At 36.9% G+C, this 19,784-nt stretch overlaps 3 protein-coding genes across 5 annotated transcripts; 1 reads left to right on the top strand and 2 right to left on the bottom strand.

Annotated features, from left to right (window-relative positions):
* The first annotated feature begins 1,068 nt into the window (after positions 1-1,068).
* On the top strand, positions 1,069-6,736 carry LOC119984194 (2-(3-amino-3-carboxypropyl)histidine synthase subunit 1). 3 transcript variants are annotated; one of them, XM_038828026.1, is made up of 2 exons: positions 1,069-2,488; positions 6,443-6,736. In XM_038828026.1, exon 1 carries the CDS (start codon positions 1,117-1,119, stop codon positions 2,482-2,484), a length of 1,368 nt encoding a protein of 455 aa, XP_038683954.1. In that variant the 5' UTR covers positions 1,069-1,116; the 3' UTR covers positions 2,485-2,488; positions 6,443-6,736. The 3 variants fall into 3 exon arrangements, with proteins under 3 accessions (XP_038683954.1, XP_038683953.1, XP_038683952.1); XM_038828025.1 differs by lacking the exon at positions 6,443-6,736 and adding an exon at positions 5,498-6,247; XM_038828024.1 differs by lacking the exon at positions 6,443-6,736 and adding an exon at positions 5,547-6,247 and having other exon boundaries at positions 1,071-2,488.
* Positions 6,737-13,727: 6,991 nt separating this feature from the next.
* LOC119983419 lies at positions 13,728-14,965 on the bottom strand. Its single transcript, XM_038827106.1, has 4 exons — positions 14,803-14,965; positions 14,258-14,737; positions 14,101-14,183; positions 13,728-13,940 (listed from the first exon to the last, which is right to left on the bottom strand). The coding sequence occupies exons 1-4, from the start codon at positions 14,963-14,965 to the stop codon at positions 13,728-13,730; spliced, it is 939 nt and encodes a 312-aa protein (XP_038683034.1).
* Positions 14,966-15,302: 337 nt separating this feature from the next.
* On the bottom strand, positions 15,303-16,271 carry LOC119983420 (L10-interacting MYB domain-containing protein-like). The gene is made up of 4 exons (XM_038827107.1): positions 16,017-16,271; positions 15,887-15,938; positions 15,704-15,805; positions 15,303-15,661 (listed from the first exon to the last, which is right to left on the bottom strand). The coding sequence occupies exons 1-4, from the start codon at positions 16,269-16,271 to the stop codon at positions 15,303-15,305; spliced, it is 768 nt and encodes a 255-aa protein (XP_038683035.1).
* Positions 16,272-19,784: the final 3,513 nt, after the last annotated feature.

The raw sequence follows: 19,784 nt of genomic DNA on the forward strand, positions 1-19,784 counted from the left end.
ACTCCAGTGTGTCCCCTCTTTCTCTCCTTCTTCTCTACTAAAAGCTATCTCTTTCTCTCTCATTCTTCTTCTTGTTCTGGTTCTCGATCTGAATTGTTCTTTGTTGCCTTCTTCTCCGTTTTTGGACAAGCTTCTCCTCTCTTCATCGCCTTCTTCTTTGTTACTCGATTTGGACTGCGTCGAGTTGCTCTTGTCTCCGTTTTTGGCAAATTTGGACTATGTTTTGTTGCTCAATCTGGACTGTGCTTCATTCTCTCTTCTCTCCTTCCTCGCTCTGTCTGGTTTGTACCTCTCTTGCTCGTTCTGGAAAAACATTTACAGTTGCAGAGATGTATCACTATAGTATCACTAACACCAAAAATCCACTAAAATGATACAATTGACCCAATATGCATACTTCCTCTTCCTAATTACTTTTCCTTTCTTGATTTCTTTTCTTGGTTACCTCTCTTGCTCGTTTTGGAAAAACATTTACAGGTGTAGAGATATATCACTATAGTATCACCAACACCAAAAATTTACTAAAATGATACAATTGAACAAATATGCATACTTCCTCTTCCTAATTACTTTCTCTTTTTTGGTTTTCTTTTCTTGGTTTGTACCTCTCTTGCTCGTTCTGGAAAAACATTTATAATTGCAGAGATGTATCACTATAGTATCACCAACATAAAAAATCCACTAAAATGATACAATTGAACCAGAAAGACATGTAATGCAATCAAATTTACATTCCAACATTTGTATCATCATTTTATGAGCAAAAGATATAAATTGAACACTAAATTATATCTTCTGTTTAAAAGTATCACTATTGTATCGCAATTCGTGGAGAGAGAAAATCAAATTTGAGGTTATTTTGATAAAAGCTGGTCCCCAATGTATTTTTTTAAAATGATATTTTAGTGGTGTACCTTTTTACAATTAAATACAATCTGGTGTACCCGGACTTCCAAAAATCCCTAATTTTAAAATGTTGCAATGGGCCGGGCTCTCTATGATCTCTTGGCCCAACAACCACTTCTTAAGGGTGCCCCAGCCCAATAAACAGAGTTTGGCTCTGTGCAATAAAACCCTACACCTCCCAGTACTCTTCGTTTCGAACTTCGCAGCGAGATGGAAGAGGAGGTCGAGAAAATTGGGCGACAGCAGCAGTTGAAGGAGAAACCGAAACGAGCACCGCCGAAACGTTTCGTCAAAAACCAAGTACCGGATTCGGTTCTCAACGACGCCGCCCTCAACGCTGCCATATCCCTATTGCCGGCCAACTACAACTTCGAGGTCCACAAGAGCGTTTGGCGCATTCGCTCCACGGGCGCCAGGCGCGTCGCTCTCCAGCTCCCAGAGGGTCTCCTTATGTACTCCCTCATTCTCTCCGATATCTTCACTGCTCACGCTGGCGTTTCCCACTGCTTCGTCCTCGGCGATGTCACGTATGGAGCTTGCTGCGTTGACGACCTCTCTGCAACAGCGCTCGGGTCGGACCTCTTAATTCACTACGGCCACAGCTGCCTAGTACCTATTGATGCCACCAAGATTCCATGCCTCTACGTCTTCGTGGACATCAAGATCGACGTTGACCGCCTCATCAACACCGTCAAAGTGAACTTTGGTGGCACCGAGAATGTAAAAAATGTCGTTCTTGCAGGCACTATTCAGTTTGCGTCAGCAATACGAGCGGCAAAATCAGCTTTGGAGAGTCACGGATTCATGGTTTTGATTCCGCAATCGAAGCCCTTATCCGCGGGCGAAATTCTTGGTTGTACAGCTCCAAAGGTTAAGGTTTCTTCGAGCACATCTGAGAGCGAGACGGTTGTGGTATTTGTGGCTGACGGCAGGTTCCATTTGGAGGCGTTTATGATAGCAAACCCAGGTATTAGGGCTTTCAGGTATGATCCTTACATTGGGAAGTTGTTCTTGGAGGAGTATGATCACAAGGGGATGAGGGAGACGAGGAAGGGAGCCATAGAGAGGGCGGCTGGGGAGGCAAGGAGTTGGGGAATTGTGCTGGGAACCCTTGGGAGACAAGGGAACCCGAGAATCTTAGAGAGGCTAGAGAGGAAGATGAAGGAGAGAGGGCTTAATTACATTGTCATCTTGATGTCGGAGATTAGTCCTGGGAGGATTGCTCTGTTTGAAGACTCAGTAGATGCTTGGATTCAGATTGCTTGTCCACGACTTTCCATTGACTGGGGGGATGCGTTTCAGAAGCCGCTTCTGACACCCTTTGAGGCGGAGATTGCTCTTGGGGATTTACCTGGGTGGTGGGAGAAGAGTTCAGTGGAAAATTCAGGTTGTCAGAAGGGCAAATCCTGTTGTGGTGGCTGTACTTGTGGGGATGCAAATGGTTTGGAAGAGGCTTTTGTTGGGGACTATCCGATGGACTATTATGCTCAGGATGGTGGAGAATGGAATTCTTTCTATGCTAAGAAATCTCCACGACCTATTCGGAGGTGGTTTAACTCCAATGGTGCCGTTTCCTAACATTGTGAGTATTTGTAAGGCTTCTGTCACTTTGAATACTGTATTACTAATGCTTTGCATCATAGTATGTTTCATTATTGTTCCTTTCCTCATTCAGAACTTGTGCTAGCTTTGATGATGAGTATAATGTGAAGTTTCGAGCTGAATTAGTGTAATATTTAATAAGCAGAGACCTTTTGCTTCAGATGGCAATAAAAGGGGAAAATGAAAGTAGTTGTCCGTGGCTACAGCCTTTGTATATGTGATACAACTACAAGTTATGGATATGCATATAATGAGCAAATGAGTTGTAAGAACCAAGGTTGTCAAATCTTGATTCAGAACACAGGCGTATAAGAATTCAGAAAATTGTAACGATAGCATTGTTTGCCTCTTAGATCTTAGTTTCTCTCAATTCCTGCTTGGGTTCCCTTCAAAAGGAATATTGGGTTGCATGATTTGCATTCTGCTTGATGTGGGAGGTTCAAAGGGTTCTAGATTGGATTTGAAAATGGCCACTTTTTTCTTATATTAATTAAGTTGTCTGAATTATCATCTAGGAATTATTTATTTATTTTCAAAAGATTCTGTTGGCGTGTCCCTTTTATTTATACAAATGCTGAGTCTGGAAGTTCTCATCTGCAAACCTTCATAATTATAGCTACAGTTAATGAGCCTCTACACTTTCACTGCTATTGGCTTATCTTGGAACCTGATCTTTATACCTGAAGTCTAAAGATAAAATCTGCTAGGCCCTCTAGAGAAAAGGAAACTTATCAAAAACTCCTTACAAGTGATAGGGGCGAGTTATGATGCTAGATGGGTCCATAAAAGAGGGGGTTTGGATTCTAATCCAGATTGGTAGCATCATATGGAAGATTTCAAAATAATGCCATACTTGCGAAGAAGAATTAGTAGTCGGTTATCAAACCAAATATTCAGGTATCAAATTTGGTTTATTTTATGTTTGCAAAAGGCGCGAGGCATAGCAGGATGAACCAATGTGAATGAATGTAAGCCTTGAATCCAACACTCGCTTTAGTCTCGGTTTGTGGTGACATAAGTCCCTCCCTACAATTCATGAATTAAGAAGTCTCACAACAACAAGGTCTACTCGACATGAATTAGTAGTTAATGAAACCTTTCACTGGAATCTTTTACAAAACTATTAAGCGTTGTCAAATGCGCACGCCTAAGCTAGAAGCGAGGCGGAGCGCACGGCTCGGTATGATAAGAGGGATTTGGTTGATCTTATTTGTTTCAATGATATTGATGATAGCAATGAATGGTTGGTGGGAGAAACGGAGGAAGATGAACCGTGTTTGAGAATGATAGTTTGACTTGGGATGTTGTGTAACAAGCAGTAGGAGCTAGGGAAGCAAGAGTTAACACTAAACGAAGCAAATGCTAGAAAGCAATCAAGTGCTTCTAGTTCTAGAGTGGTGCAAATTTTAGAGGAAGAGTTTGATGAGGACTTTGAAGAGAAGGAAGATATTGGTGGAAATAATTATGATGAAGAGATGTTCGATGAGTATGATGATGATGATGACCCGTGGAAGATTAAGGATGTTTTGAGACCATGACTGGTAGACTAGTGGTTGTTTAATTAAGTTTTTTTTTGTCAACTAATGATTTTATGTTTAACTTTAATATGTGTGTTCGACATAGTTGTCAAAAGCGCACGAGGCGCAACGAGGCACAGTGCCTGCGCCTGGACCAGTAGCAAGGCGTTGGCCTTGCAAAGGCGACGCCTAGGCGAGTGCCTCTGCTCAGGCGAGGAGCGCAAGGCGCAACGCCTCGTGCTCTTTCTCAACCTTTTTTTTTTAAAGGAAACAACCAAAAACGATGTTTCCTTAAAAAAAAAAAACAACACTAAATTCGAAGAAACCTAAACTCTTTTGTGTGCCGACTGCCGAAGAAGTGAATCTCTCTAAAGGTTGCCGAACACGGAAGGTTGCCGAAGGTAAGTCATCGATTCTTTCTTTCTCCTCCTCTTCTTCCCTACCATTGTTGGCTTCTCTTTCTCCTCCTCTTCTTCCCGATTCATGGTGGGTTGCTCTTTTCTTTTTCTTTTTCATATTTTTATACTATTTGTATTATCTTCAAAGAACCATTTTAGCTGTAATTTAGACTGGAAAAGCGAGTTAAACTTTTCAGAATTTTCACTTATAAATGGGCTTGAGTTCATGGGACTCATAGATGCAAGGCAAATTACAAAGTTATACAATTGTCTCGACCACATAGTCAAATTATGGAATTTCTAGTTGCTTCAATCCAATTCTTGTGCAGTTTCTATCATCATCATGATAGCCTCTTGCATTCTTCCTTGGAAGCTTGATGCAATTTGTTTGTCTGAAAAGGTTGATGCACAATACAACTATAGAAAGGGGAAAAAACCAACTCTGTATGTAGCAAGTTACTAAGTTATCTATTCAACAATGTGAATACAGAGAGAAAAATCATGAAAGTTCAGTTTTTTTTTTTGAAATTTTGCAGTGCTTTATGAGTTTTGACTTTAAATTTTATTTTGTTAGAAGTTAAGATATGTTATGAGTTGTGAATTATGATTATGACTTATGAGTTTAGTTTATTTTTGAACGTTTTTACTGTGATTGATGTTATGACTTATCACTTATGTGTTTGTTATGTTGAATTTCTCTATTATTAAAATTAATTTTAATTTTGCTTCTTTCTTTGTTCGCGCGTGCGCTTTAAGTGCGCCTTGTGCCTAGGCGATATAAGACCCTTTTTGCCTTGAGTGCGCCTTGCGCCATTGACAACTATGGTGTTTGACTGTTTGTTAGCTTTCTTATGTGAGTCGTGATTTCGTATTTTTATTTTGTTATCATTGTATTTGCTTTGGAATTGCATATGATGATTGCTTAATTTAGCTTGAATTTGTTTTTTGTGCTGAAATATATATAATTTGTTATTATTATACTTTTATTAAATAATTTGTGAATATTGCGCTTCGCGTATTTGAAGTATGCGCTTAAATTGCGTTTTGGCTTTGCTTCGCGATGCCTTTGTACAGCGCACTTGACAACATTGCAACAATCTGATTAGTGCTAAATTTTATCTAGGTAATAAAAACTTCACTTGAAGAATTTTTTGGCAGCCTAAGACGCCTCCGGTAGTGGTTTTTTCTATCTGGGATGCATCATGCTAAACGATTCTCGCTTTTTGCAATTTCCAAAGTAGAGATTGGAACTTTGCAAACAGATGCTATTTGTATGAGCAGAAGGATTCCCCTGCATGGAACTGTTTCACAAACATGGCATTTGGTCTCTCAGGGGCTTCAAATGGGCTACAAACAACTCTCTTTATCGGACTGACTGCTTGGAAGATAGTCTGCAGTATCCAAAGGAAGAGGAAAACTCTAGTCATCCTTATAGCCATATTTGGCAATGAAAACAACGTTAGGACTTTCAAAGATAAACAATTTTTGAACAATTTTGAATTGGCAGTTGTTTGAAATTGGGAAGCATGGTTTGGGGTATCATTTCATGTGGTCAGACAATTCCGTAGATATTGTATTATGTGGTTTTCAGTTGAAGTGTCTCTAGAGCGTGCAATTTTTCTTTTCCGACATACATTTCAAGTGATGAAAGTGGTGTGAATTGATTGTTGTATCAGAATTCATTGTTCTTTTTTCTTTGTAAGATCAGACTTTATTCTTGGAGGTTATTGAAGTGGAACACCGATTTGGAAGTGGAACACTGAGTTGAGCTGGTGTAGCTTCTGTATTGATGCATTCTGTAATTGAGTTCAGTTTCATTCTCTAGTGAAGTCGTAATTTGCTCTCTTGTAAATTTGGGAAACCCTAATTCATAGCATACCTTGTTCTACTCTGTTTTGGGTAACTGATGGCAGAGATTTAACTGGAGGAGGCATCAAGGGCTGAGATTACATGTTGAAAGAATATGTGAATTGCTCTTTTTCTTCCTCTCTGTGTAATCCAGTTTCTTTTCTATTTCAGAGATGGGGGAACAAATCCCTCCATGATCAGGGGTGAACTAGATAATCTCCCTAAACTGGCAAGGCAGTCGGCTACAATGTTCCCTGCTCTTAGCACATGAGAAAAGGAACAATCTATCGTCGTCCACAACCTTATATTAGGATCTTTTTCCTTTTTCCAAACAAAAAAAAAATTAGGATTTTTTGGAATTCCTCTCTTTCTCTGTCTTTGTACGGTTCTTTTCTTATGGTCACTTTTGGAATTCCTCTCCCTCTCTATCAGAAATGAAATGAAAAAAGAAGAAATTGTGGATGATTGTGAAGAGAAAATTAAAGTTGACGTTACAAATCAATTTTTAATCGAGGCGGTATAACAATTAGGGAAATAATATGTCTTCTATTTTGAACATCTTTAGCAAACTTGTTTAAATTTATAACAGTTATAAATTATTTTCAGGTGTTCGATTCACGTTAATCGTTGATTGATTGGGTTTAAGAAACAGGACGTAATTTGGGATACATCATCGTTACAAGAAGCTCATCGAGCTCATCATTATTGTTGCAACGCGAGCGCAGTGGCACGTACAGAAGGAAGAGAACCTCAACGAAGTCAACAGGCACGAAAAAGCTTGATTGTCCTTTCAAACTTAAAGGATTGAAACTACGTGGAGCTGATGATTGGATGGTAAAAGTGCTATGTGGAATGCACAATCATGCCACTACATCTGACATCATATATGGAGGGGCATCCGTACGTCGGTCGCCTTTCTGACTCTGAATTTGAGATAATGGTAGATATGTCTAGCGATCGTGTCAAGCCACGAGACATCTTGGCATCGTTGAAGAAACGAGATGCGAAAAATGCGTCCACTATTAAAATAATATACTATGCATGACAAAAGTTCCGAACTTCTAAAAAAAGCAGAATTACATACTCATTGTAATCCTATCACATCCGACTCTGTAGAACACGATTTTCTTCAATCATACCAACAAAGTAGACACTGTATTTCAATGGGATGCCGATCCTCGAAGAAAAAGGCAAGTGGAGTAACTCATACAGATTCCCAACAATCAGGGAGACACAGTTGCTCATCCCTCTATTATGGTATTCCACCACTCCCTACACAAAGGAGTTCCAGATCGAGTAACGTTACGTATGAACATATTTATGTTCGTCAGTTTCCCCCAATATTACATCCTTACATTGGGTCTGTACAAGATGTAATACCTTATGAAAATTGCGGCTTTCAGGCAATAGCTGTTTGTCTTAGTTTTGGCGAACATGAGTGGGATACTGTTCGTCGTGACTTGATAGGTGAGTTGAGCGCACTATGGCATGAATATGTTGCAATGTTTGGTAGTGAAGGGCATGCATTAGGTGTTCACAACTCACTGAACTTCTTTGAATTAGATAGAGCAGCACAGTTCAACACTGGATGACAATGCCAAACATGGGTCTCTTGATTGCTTCGAAGTACAATGTCATACTACACGTTCTTAGTTTTGCACAGAGCTTCACATATTTACCACTGCGATCAACTCCTCCACTACAGTATCAGACACGTTAATAATAATCACTACGTCCAGGTTTCCTTAGTTGGGGGTTACCCGATGCCTACCATTATGCCTCAGTGGAATTACTTCAGGTATGAATGCGCAGCTGCATGGGTTTTACCGTATATGGAACAACTTGATGTATACATGTAACATACTCGTTCTAAGTTTCCTCTTGAAACTATTGTGGTAGAAGATTAGTAATGTAACAAATGTTATTATGCTTAAATAGAGTATTTGTTAATAGACTCTGATGTGAGTGCTTTAATACATGAAAAATAAAGATTTTTTTTAGCGTCAAAAAATGGCTTGAATTAGTGTACCAAAAAAATATAAACACCTAATAGTATTTGATTGATCGAGAAAATATAAACACCTAATAAAAACCAGTGAACCTGCAGCCTCCGCGTTTTTTTTCTTAATTAAAGTATATTATAATATTAGATTTCATAATTTTTATATTAAATTTAATCTAATAAGTATAATTTTTATTAAAATTTAGTTTAAACATAATTATTTTTATTAATAAAACTAATAAAATAATTATTTTATTAAATATTAAATATAATGATTTTATAATAATTTTATTTTTATTAATCTTACAATTAATTTAATAAATTAATTTTACTAATAAAATTAATGTTAAGTATACATCAGAGCTTTCTTTAACAAAAATGCAAAAAACTATCCACGTGGCACAATCAGGGCCACACCCTCTATTGACAAGTCAACGTCAATATCCCACCCCTTGATTTCTCTCACTACAACTGTCTCCGTGTCTCGTGTGTCTCTCTCTAGCAAGAACAAATTTCGAGATGATATGATGGATATAGAGACATAAATGAAAGTGTCAAATCAACACATTTAACAAGGTGTGTGTTGACCGACACCAAAGTGTGTGTGTGTGTACTTACCCCAAGTGTAGGGTATCGTCAAGTAATAAACCGGTAAGTCCGGTATCGATCCACGAGGAAGCAATGCAAATTTGAAGTGAATGATATGCAAATGACTAGCTAACACTAATAAACACAATGAATATCAAATAAAAGCAAGTAAAAGAAATGGGCTGAATGACTCGGTAGCATGAGCGATTTTGTAATCAAAGTAAGCACAAATTGGATTTAAAACAATTAATTAAAAACCTAGTCTCTAGTCCGTCCCGGTGGCTACTCGGTTCTCATACTCAAGGTATCATTGCAAACACACACAACCATACACAATGCATTGTGTGATACTATCAATCATGCATACGCAAAGAGAATTGGGTTATAAGACTTCAATTCATACATGTAGGCCATCGGGTCTCTTAATCTACGATGAACGCAAAGGGATAAGCACCAAATATTATGAATTAATATTCCCCCTTGGGGCTTGGCTTGGCTAACACCCTAGTTTCACACTCAAAGATCAATTAACCATAACTCTCCCATGCACATTCCTAATTTAACCCAAAACCCCATCATCAATACACATAATTAATAGCTATGCAATGAAAAACTCAATTAATTAAGGAAATCATGCAATGGGTTTAACAATTCTCAATCGAACACATTAGATGCAATCCCTAGACTAGACAATCCAAGAATACAAGCAAATATGTCATTCTCATAGATCCAATCACACAACTATCACGAAATTAAAAGAGAGAAATCGAAGCTACGATTCTTTGAGCATACCTTAAGTAATCGAAACCGAGCACCCACCGTTTGGGACTAGAAACTAGAAAGAGAACTGAGCCACTCATCATAATGGACATAAACATCAATTTTATAGATGAAAATCAATGTCTACACACGAAATCACAAGAAACCAAGAAAAACTTAGAGAGAGAAATAGAGAGAAAAACAATGGAGGCAAGAAGTTGGAGGAGATGAATTCTGTGAAGGAAGAAGAAATCTTAGGGTTTTCTCCTCCTTTTACCATTGAAAATACCTAACTACCCTTATACAAACGTTCCCCATTGGTTATATACATGATTTACCCCAAATGCCCTTGAAATGTTGTGCAGGAAAATTGCAGTTCCGCGGTGGTGTCCGGACAGGTGTCTGGACGGGTGTCCGGACACTTCATGCGTCCATCAACTTTGAAGCCTCTGTCTCAATTTGTGAAGAAAGCGTTCGGACGGCACTTGAGGCGTCCGGACACCCACTGTCCGGACAGGTGTCCGGACACCTGCTGAGTCCCAGCTTCTTCTTTCAGCTCCAAAGGTGCCCAATTCAGTCATTTAAGCCCGATTTCCTGCAAAACCAACGGGAAACATGTATAAGGGTAAAATTACTTTATTTAAACACAAATGAATTACTATAAACACTAGAACCTCCTAATTAGATAGTATTAGGACCTCAAAATAGAGGTCCGGTCATGTGTATCGAGTAAAAAGGATGTGTATTTAGATGCACCCAATGTATTTTCATTTGGTACCACCTCTACAGCTCCCTCTTGATTCAAGGTCAACCTTTAAGCCATCAATTACAACAGTACCTCACAAACAATCTTCAACAAATCAGTGGTGGTTCACAACTTCTCCCTTAGAGTGTGTTTGGATTAAGGGATTTGGAGGGAAGGGAAGGGAAGGAGAGTTCCTTCCAATTCTCTTGTTTGGATAGTTATTTAAAATTAAGAGGAGAGATTTGAAGGGATGAAAGATTTCATTAAATTTTTATCAAAATTCTTCCTCCCAAAATGGAGTCATTTGGAGGGAAGGAATTACAAATTGAGTGATTTTATTTGTACACCAAGATTTGTTATCTTTACACATATATAAATTTACACCATTGTTATCTAAGTTTACACCAAATTCTTATTAGTAACCCTAAAATACCCTTGATTTAAGTTTTCAATATAGAAAGATGTTATCTTTACACTCAAACTCATACCCACTAATCTAACACTTGCTTCTTCTTCTTCTTCTTCTTTTTTTTTAAATCTAAATGTATTTTATTTATGGTGATATTTGTTAAACGAGAACTATGGTCGATATTTACAATTGACATCCAAGTTTTTCATGAATCATCAAGAGTTTAAACAATATAAAAGTTAAGAGTCAAATTCCAACAACTGTGTCAATAATTGACCCCAGACTTCAATTGTCTTCCATGGACGCCAAGCGGTTGAGGGACACAATGGAGAAGAGAAGATGATAGTGCCATCCCCAACACAGAAAAGGGAAGTAAATATAATTGCAACACTAAAACTACACAATAAAATGACAAGAGGACCGACACAATAGGCTAACACTCGATCAAGAGAGTAAGCAAGGTGGTGGATGTAAAATTTGATTTTAAGAGGAGAAGTGATTCCATAGAGAATCAACTGAATCATAAACTCGATCCATTGTTCTACATAAATAGAAAAATTGGTAACAACGGATTAACTAACTAAAATAAACATAAATAGGTATTTTTTATTTCTGTTGATAAGCATTGATCTCAATGTCACTAAGATCAAGATATATTTTTGCTTTCCGTTGATATATATCCTGCACTTTATCAAAAAATCAGTTTTTAGGTTATGTGTGTAAACTTATAACTTTCTAATTCCATAAGTTTTTATATATTTATTTTTTTTCATTTAAGGGCATATTAAGTATTTCATATAGGGATATATATGTCAATAAAAAAATTAATAAAATTGGTGTAAAGATAAAAAAATTTGGTGTGCAAATAAAATCACTCTTACTAATTAAGTCATTTATAAATTAAATACCTATTTTACCCTTGTACATAATATTTTAATATAAAAATAAGGATAAATTAGTAAATTAAACAAATTTTCTTTCCTTCATTCTTTTTTTTTTTTTTTTTATCTATCCAAACATGGGAGAGGGAAAAATATTCCTCCCCTCCCCTCCCTTTCCTTCCCCCAAATCCCTCAATCCAAACACACTCTTATGGTTTGATTAGTTACCACTATTAGAAGGTAAAATTCACTTCACAAATACTCATATTTTCTATTTGGAAGCTCAATTGGATAGAAGTTGTGGTGCCTAAACCTAAGCATTGGGTTATAGGAGAATTTGGGACTCTGTCTTGGTTTTTAATTGAATTGATCATGAAAGGGATTTACTGGTGGAATCATTTGAGGTTTTGTATTTGTTCCCTTAATGAATTAGACTTCTCTAACACTATAGACATGCTAGTGGAATAAATTTTACTTCCTATCATTGTTCCCAGATTCTCTATATGTTTGGTGTTGCTCACCAGATATGCTCATTTGATTGTAAGGAACTTTAATTAATGGGTTACAATATATCAAGAAAGAATTGAGAGTCTTGAGCTAAAATGGTACAGAGATGACAAAGGGGGTTTTATTTTTCTTAACAGGGTAGATTGCTCGATAGAGGTTAACAAGGATCTTGAAGAATAATATTTGGGTCAGGGGTGAAGTCAGGATCTTAGACAAATGAGGGCAAAAAATCTTGCGGAGTTAGGATCTTAGGCAAAGGGGAGCACTTTGTTACTAAAGAGTGACGAAGTGTTGAAAATGTTCGTTTTGAAGTCATCGTGGAAATATGATGAGTTAACATTAGCTAAAAATATTCCTTTTGTGAAGGCACAATTAAGATATGGGATCGACAGGTAATGGGAGTCAGGAGAGTTGGAGAGGTGAGAGAGAATAAAGAGAAATTATTTAATATATTTACATAATTATTCAATTCAAAGGTTTTGTTTTATAGGAGCACTACCACAAATTTAGTCTTGCTCCTGGTGTTGGCACAGTTAGATTCTAATCAGCTTAAGATGATGAGATTTGAAGAGGGGCATAACTGAAATATGGGTATGTATATGATATTTCTTAAAATTAAGGGGGCATAATTGAAATATGAGTATGTATAGGGTATTTCTTAAGAAACTAAAAGGGTCAAAAGTCAAAATATGAGTATGTATAAGGTATTTTTTGAAAATGTAAAAGGGGGTAATTATCACCGTTAATTCCTTGATACTTCCACCCCTGATTTGGACATTTATTTTTAGGTAAGGATTCCTTACTTCATCTTGGCTTTTTTAAATGGTCGTGATAGGTACGTCCTCTGTACCTTATCTGGGTCATCGTTTGCGATATTTTACTGGTTCCTATTATGGTAGTTTCATGATTTGTTTATAGATATATCTTTATTATCCACGTGTAAGATAAATTTATGCATCATGAGTTTCAGTATAATTTGTGTTGATGGAGATGGTTTGGATGGAAGGTTGTTTTGGATTGATGGATGTGATTATGTGTTGTGATGTCCCAGTACGTACGTGGGGTAGGAGTTGGAGTGAGGTGCATTTGTGGAGACTCCTATAATTGGATAAAAGTTGTGGTGCCTACACCTAAACAATTGAGTTATAGGAGAATTTGAGACTGTCTTGGTTTTTAATTGAATTGGTCATGAAAGGGATTTATTGGTGGAATCATTTGTGGTTTCTATTTGTTCCCTTAATCAATTAGGGTCCCTTTGGGAGTGTTTTGTATTTTGGTGCTATGAGGTGAGGTGCTGTGAGGTAAAAAGTTATCGTGCTATGAAGTGAGTTCTGCTGATAAAAAGTGTGTGACGTGTAACAAAAAAAAACTGTGGTGAGGTCAGTTGATGTCCAATTTAGCGTTTGGATGAACAAAATTACGGTGAGGTGAGGTGAGGTGATATAATTATAAGTTGTAATAAAAATATACATTTATACATTAATACCAAATACATATATTTTATACATTATTACATAATATATTATACAATAATATCAAATATAATTAGTTCATTTTATGCTGAACTATGCATCATATAACTCCGCGGCAATCATATCACGTAAAGTGTTCATATCTAAATCTTCATTTAAATGTAAAGGCTCCCCAACATCCATCGGAGTACCAAAGTCGTCGTCATTTCCGATGACCACAAATTCGTTACCATATGCGATAAAATCTTCATCCTCAATAACGTGCATTCGAATGAAATTGTGCAAGGCCATGCATGCAATAATAATCTTTAATTGAGTACGAAATTTATATGACGGCATTTGAGTTAGGATCAATCATTTCTTCTTTAATACACCGAAAGTACGCTCAATGACACTTCGTAGAGAAGAATGAGCATGGTTGAATGCTTCTCGGGGGGCCTGTGGCTTGTGGATCATTTCGAAATACCTCTAGGTGGTATTTCTGCCCTTTATAGGGCGCAAGATATCCCCTCTGATTTGGATATCCGGCATCAACTAAATAATATTTCCCTACATTAAATGAATTTAGAGTCGGTTGTCAAAAAAATAAATATAAATAATAAAGCTACATGCATAAAGTTTACCTGCAGGAGGGTGAGGTAAATTGTTATGTACATCTGTTAAGACTTTATTGAATATTTGAGAATCATGCGTCGACCCTTCCCATCCACCACAAACAAATGTGAATAACATGTCGAAATCACATATTTCTATCACATTTTGGGTTATCACTTCTTTCCTCCCAATGTATGGAATACGTTGGTCAGGAGGCACAACTGCAGCTATGTGTGTACCATCAATTGCCCCAATGCAATCATTGAAAAATGAATTAAACTTGTCATTTTCTGTGATTTGACGACGAGTCACGCTTAACTCAGGATCTCTCAGTCTCATAATATCCCTGGACATTCTTATAATGCTATCCAACACTTTGTGAAATTGTCGATGAATTGTTTCATCAGAATGTTGAAACCGATCCTGCACTGCTCTAGTACTAACCCATTGTGCAACCATATATATGAAAATAGCAACCATCTCTCTTAATCCAACTTCGCGTGTTCCCACTAATCCATATTTTGTTGACAATTCATTGCACAATTCAACGAAAATAAGGATTTGATTCGATTACCTCGAATTAAATCTGATATCCATTTATGACCAGACAATGTAGATGTCCAACATTTTTGACGAGACGCAGAATATGTTAGCTCACTAATTGCTACCACCACGCCTAAAATGCATGCATCCATAGTAAATTCATCATCATCCCACTCCCCATCATTATCAGCCATAACCTATTACAAATCCCATATAAGTATATATTCAATAACATTTGAATATAAAGTTACTACATAAAAATAAAATAACATAACAGTAGCATCACACATCCATACAACATAACACATCCATACAACATAACATATCCATAAAACATAAACTAAACTGATGATAAATCCATAAATCATAATAGTACTTAGATGTCCAATAATCTATGAATGAAAATACTAATGATGCATAGTAGCATCACTAATCCAGCAAATACATTAACTAGAAGGATGATACAGTCCTGACATATATAGTAACATTAGAGACAAACATTAGATGTCCAAGCATCTTCAGCATGTAGTGCTAAATGGAGCCCGAATTTCCCCCACCATTAGCCTCATCAAACTTTGATTGCAACCACTCCAGCTGCCACTTCTTCCTTCCTATCCCCAAGAACCAATCCCGATTTTCCTCCTTATCAAATAACTTGAGTGCAAACCTTAGCAGAGGTCCCCCATTTGATGTCTCTGGAAACTCTTCAAGCATAAGCATAATATTATCAATGTCCCCATTATTGTAGACTGAAGTCACAACTGAAGTGGGACTTTGCACTGCAGTCACAAGCTGACCTAATGAGGCATTGATCTCATCTTGCACATCACTAGCCTTCCTCTTGCGTCTAACGCGATACCTTGGAGTGGTAGACCTCCCGCTAGCACGAGCTAGTGGAGTAGGTGTGCTCTAGACATCTGCAGCCACATCACCATTTGCATCGTAATCCGGATAAATTGAATCATCATCCTGGGAAATCAAAAGATCTTCAATTCCCCTCTCACCTTCATCAATGATGTGATTATCTTCTACCACTATTTCAAGTAAAACATTTGCAGCATGATTGAATGCATGCTCTCCAGTAGCACCTTGACCTCTAAATAGGAACTACAAACCCTCCCTGTCTGTGATTCCCTGGTTGCAGAATTTAGCGCACTTCCTATCCTCCTGCAACAAAATATTGAGGAACATAGTGTTAGTAAATGAATAACAAAGATTATCAAATTAACAGTATATATGAAATACCTTGATTTTCCTCTCCCACCATTCATTATCAGCCAACACAGTATGACGTTGATCATCCCATCCAAGCCTTGTCTCATTGAATACCAACTTCTCGCACAATCGCCACTCTTTCTTCAGATTATCCCTTTTGTTATTAAGTTGTGTTTGGTTGTAAGACCTACTAGTTTTTCCTTTAAATGTTGCGATGATCTTTTTCCAACCCTCTCTGAAAAAATGAGTGTTTGGCCTATTGTCGCTTTTGGACGTTCGACACATATGTCAACAAAAATTATTGTCAATACGGCATCCTATTGTTTAGGGTCAGTTTGTGTTGAGCCTCCACCTACTTGAGTAATTGTTTGATTCATTCTACAATAGGCTAAAAATAAGAATGATATATTTCATACAATTCTGAGTCTCACCAGCAATCACAGTAGTATTCATACAATCATACGTATAAAAGAGTAGCATAATCAATGGTGAGGATTTTAACTAATGCTTGCTTGGACTCATGGTATTAATGGACCGAAAAAACCAGGGAATTTTTTTCAGAACCATAAATTCAAACCCAAAGATAAATGTATGTCTAAGTCGAAACACCTCCAGCAGAACTCAAAGAACTGCAAAGTTATGTAGAAACACTACTGTAACACCTCAATGGTCTCCACCAGCCTAATTATCCATCACGATTGTCAATAATCTACCTTTTTTTTAGTCAAAACTGGATAACAGACTATTCTATGAAAGAATCAAGGAAAGGAATCATATGAAAATTTCTTCAATATACAATTGGCAGCTTGCAATTTTCTATTTGTAGCGAAATCAACACAAAACAAAGAGAAACAACACATAAATTACTAGAAAATTAAGTAGCGAAATCATGAAATCCATGAAACAATCCCTAAATAAATCAAATTATGAAATCCATGAAACAATCCCTAAAAACCAGTGAATTTAAGTCACGAAATCATTTAACAAACCCTAAACCCCTAAATCAATCACCTTTGAGTTCGTATAAGAATGGAGAATGAAGCATAATAAAGAGATATAGTTCAAATATATAAAAAACGAAAAAAAAATACCTAAAACAATCGCGGTTGAGACTTGTTGCAGACTGGGTTCTTTCCTCAGCAGTAGTGGTAAAGAGTGGATTCTATCCCGTGCTCGATTTAGGTTTTCTTTTGTTTGATGGCAACGGTGTAAATAACTTGACTTTTCTTGACGCCGAAAAGCATGGCTCCGTGTTTTTTTTAAGTCAAACGACGTTTGTCTTTAACGGTTTCTTTTGATATAACACCTGTACCCAGCTTCCAGTGCAAACACAATTACCTCCATTAGCAATACACCTAACCCCACTCCCAAACAGCACAACTTGTGACCAACGCAGTTGATATTGCTTTTAACGCTGTTTCTATTGTGCCCAACGTAGACACAAATGGGTATTTAGTCTTCTATAACACTAGACTTCTACTGATGGAATAAATTTTACTTCCTTTATATGTTTGGTGTTGCTCACCAGATATGCTCATTTGATTGTAAGGAACATTAATTAATAGGTTACAATATATCAAGAAAGAGAAGGGATTGAGAGTCTTGAGCTAAAATGGTACAAAGATGACAAATGGCAACCTTGGATATTCAGTCGTTTACTAGATGTCTCCGAAGCAGTTATGGCTCAACTTGTAAGAATGGTTCCCCAACTCACCTAGACATCTGAGATGAGGAGTGATGGTCAAACATCTGGTGTGGTAGTGGTGGAAGAGGAGCTGAGGATTGGAGGCCGAGAGTTGTTGGAGTTGAGTGAATTAGAGAAGTATAAATCTCCTATACACAAAGGGGAAAGTGAGCCACTCAAGGCTATGGAATGGGTCAAACAAATGGTGAGGCGATTTGCTATGTTTGGTATCCCACCAAACATAGCGAATCGCCTCAACGATATTTTTATTTTGACTTTCTTCTGTTTTGTCTGCGAAAAGTATGTATCTTCATGAAAAGTTACATGTCTTGATGTAAATGTTTCATTGGATTATAAATTCAATAACTTGTACCCTTTCACATTGAAAAGATATCCTAAGAATACGCAAGCTCTAGCCCCCGCATCAATTTTTGATGTTTGTTGTCTTAAAATTTTAGTATAACATAGACATTCAAAAATCTTAAGTTGATAGCTAGGATTGTGGTCCTATAGAATGTGTATGGAATTTTTTTGTCCAGTGTTCTTGAAGGTTTCAATTTATTGAGAACACTACAGTAAGAATACAGAAACTTTTGCATGGCTCTAGACCACTTGCGTGTAGTCTAATGACTCTATTGACATTTAAAAGTTGTTATTTCCTTTCAGCTATTCTGTTTTACTTGGGAGTATAGGAGGCAAGTTTTTTGGTGGATTATTCCATATTTACAACATAATTCATTCATGTTAAATTTTAGTTCATTATTAGATCTAACAATTTTAATCTTACTTCTAAAATTGAATTTTGACATCGCTATTGAAATATTCCATGTGATGCTTGACCTCGAATTTAGCTTCATCATGAATATCCAAGTTGATCTTGAAAAATCATTTGCTATTGTCATAAAATATTTATAACCATCAATGAAAAAATATTTAGGACCCCAAATATCTACATGAATAAGTCCAAAAGCAGTTAAGCTCTTGTTTTCACTAAGTGAGACTCTTCCTCGTCCTAACTACTGATAGTTGAAGCAACCTTCCCATCCCTAACATCTAGTATCCACTTTGCAAATGTTGACATCTAATTTCCCTTTATATTGTGTCGTCTTGGATTTGTGTGGCCATTTTGTCTGTCAAAGGTCATTTCTCTCATCAATTTCTTCATGCTTTTGTGGTTTTTCTTTGGATTAGATTATAATCCAAGCTCCTGAAGCAAGCATATTAGGAGGAAATCAAACAAATTGCAACAAATCTCGATCACAAGCATTACTAGCGTCATGTATATTAATACCAATTGTTTCTAACCAAAGGATTTTCTCAAGATATGTTCATCCACCATGTGCTATTAGTTTCCCCTACAAACTACTCAAATGACACTCACTAACAACTACTCAGACGATTACTTATCTCCAAAGAAAATATATTTGATATATAGTTGACAAAACAACAAAAACACCAAAAAACGTCTACAAGTAAAAACAATATATAATCCCATCCAGATGACAAATGGAAAGTCATGATCACACATCATCACAATGAATTCATCACTATCCAAAAGACATTTCTAGAACATCAAGAGATCATCAAATTGACACGCACTGATGCATTTAAAGCGCACTATACAAGAAATGACAACAGGCAATGTTGCCACCTAGAAGCTTCTAATAAGATCACATCCAATGTAGCAAATGAGACAACTAATCTATAGCATCGAATCACTCCAACTGGGCATAATAGCAAGGAATTCATACCATTCATCACTCATATGAGCTTAGACGAAGGCCAATATAGCACAATCGAACCAACAAAATGACTCAAACAAGCCAGACCAAGGCAACTAAAAATTCAAGTGCGCTATTTTGGACTTTAAACTTTTGTTGGCATGCTTCTGCTTGTGGATTTTGACCACATCTAAGAACATACTCCCGCACATGATAGTGTGTAAAAAAATAAATGGTCGTTACGACCATTTATAACTAACATCTTTTGGTAGAAGCGTTCCCTGTAAATTTTAACCAAGCAGAAGAATACAATGTCTTCAACAATAGATATTGTGGATGGGTAAAAATCCCTAGACTAAGTCAGCACACACATGCTAAGGGTCTGAGCTTCAA

The sequence above is a fragment of the Tripterygium wilfordii genome, chromosome 18, assembly GCF_013401445.1.
Source record: "Tripterygium wilfordii isolate XIE 37 chromosome 18, ASM1340144v1, whole genome shotgun sequence".
Classification (NCBI taxonomy): Eukaryota; Viridiplantae; Streptophyta; class Magnoliopsida; order Celastrales; family Celastraceae; genus Tripterygium; species Tripterygium wilfordii.

Coding starts and splice junctions, on each gene's coding strand:
- LOC119984194 (XM_038828026.1), top strand. CDS start 1,117: ATGGAAGAGGAGGTCGAGAAAATTGGGCGACAGCAGCAGTTGAAGGAG.
- LOC119983419 (XM_038827106.1), bottom strand. CDS start 14,965: ATGGCTGATAATGATGGGGAGTGGGATGATGATGAATTTACTATGGAT. Junction 14,184..14,257: donor TTTACCTCACCCTCCTGCAG/GTAAACTTTATG, acceptor CATTTAATGTAG/GGAAATATTATTTAGTTGAT. Junction 13,941..14,100: donor GGCAGAAATACCACCTAGAG/GTATTTCGAAAT, acceptor ACTCAATTAAAG/ATTATTATTGCATGCATGGC.
- LOC119983420 (XM_038827107.1), bottom strand. CDS start 16,271: ATGTGTCGAACGTCCAAAAGCGACAATAGGCCAAACACTCATTTTTTC. Junction 15,939..16,016: donor GGTGGGAGAGGAAAATCAAG/GTATTTCATATA, acceptor ATTTTGTTGCAG/GAGGATAGGAAGTGCGCTAA. Junction 15,662..15,703: donor TCCGGATTACGATGCAAATG/GTGATGTGGCTG, acceptor CTACTCCACTAG/CTCGTGCTAGCGGGAGGTCT.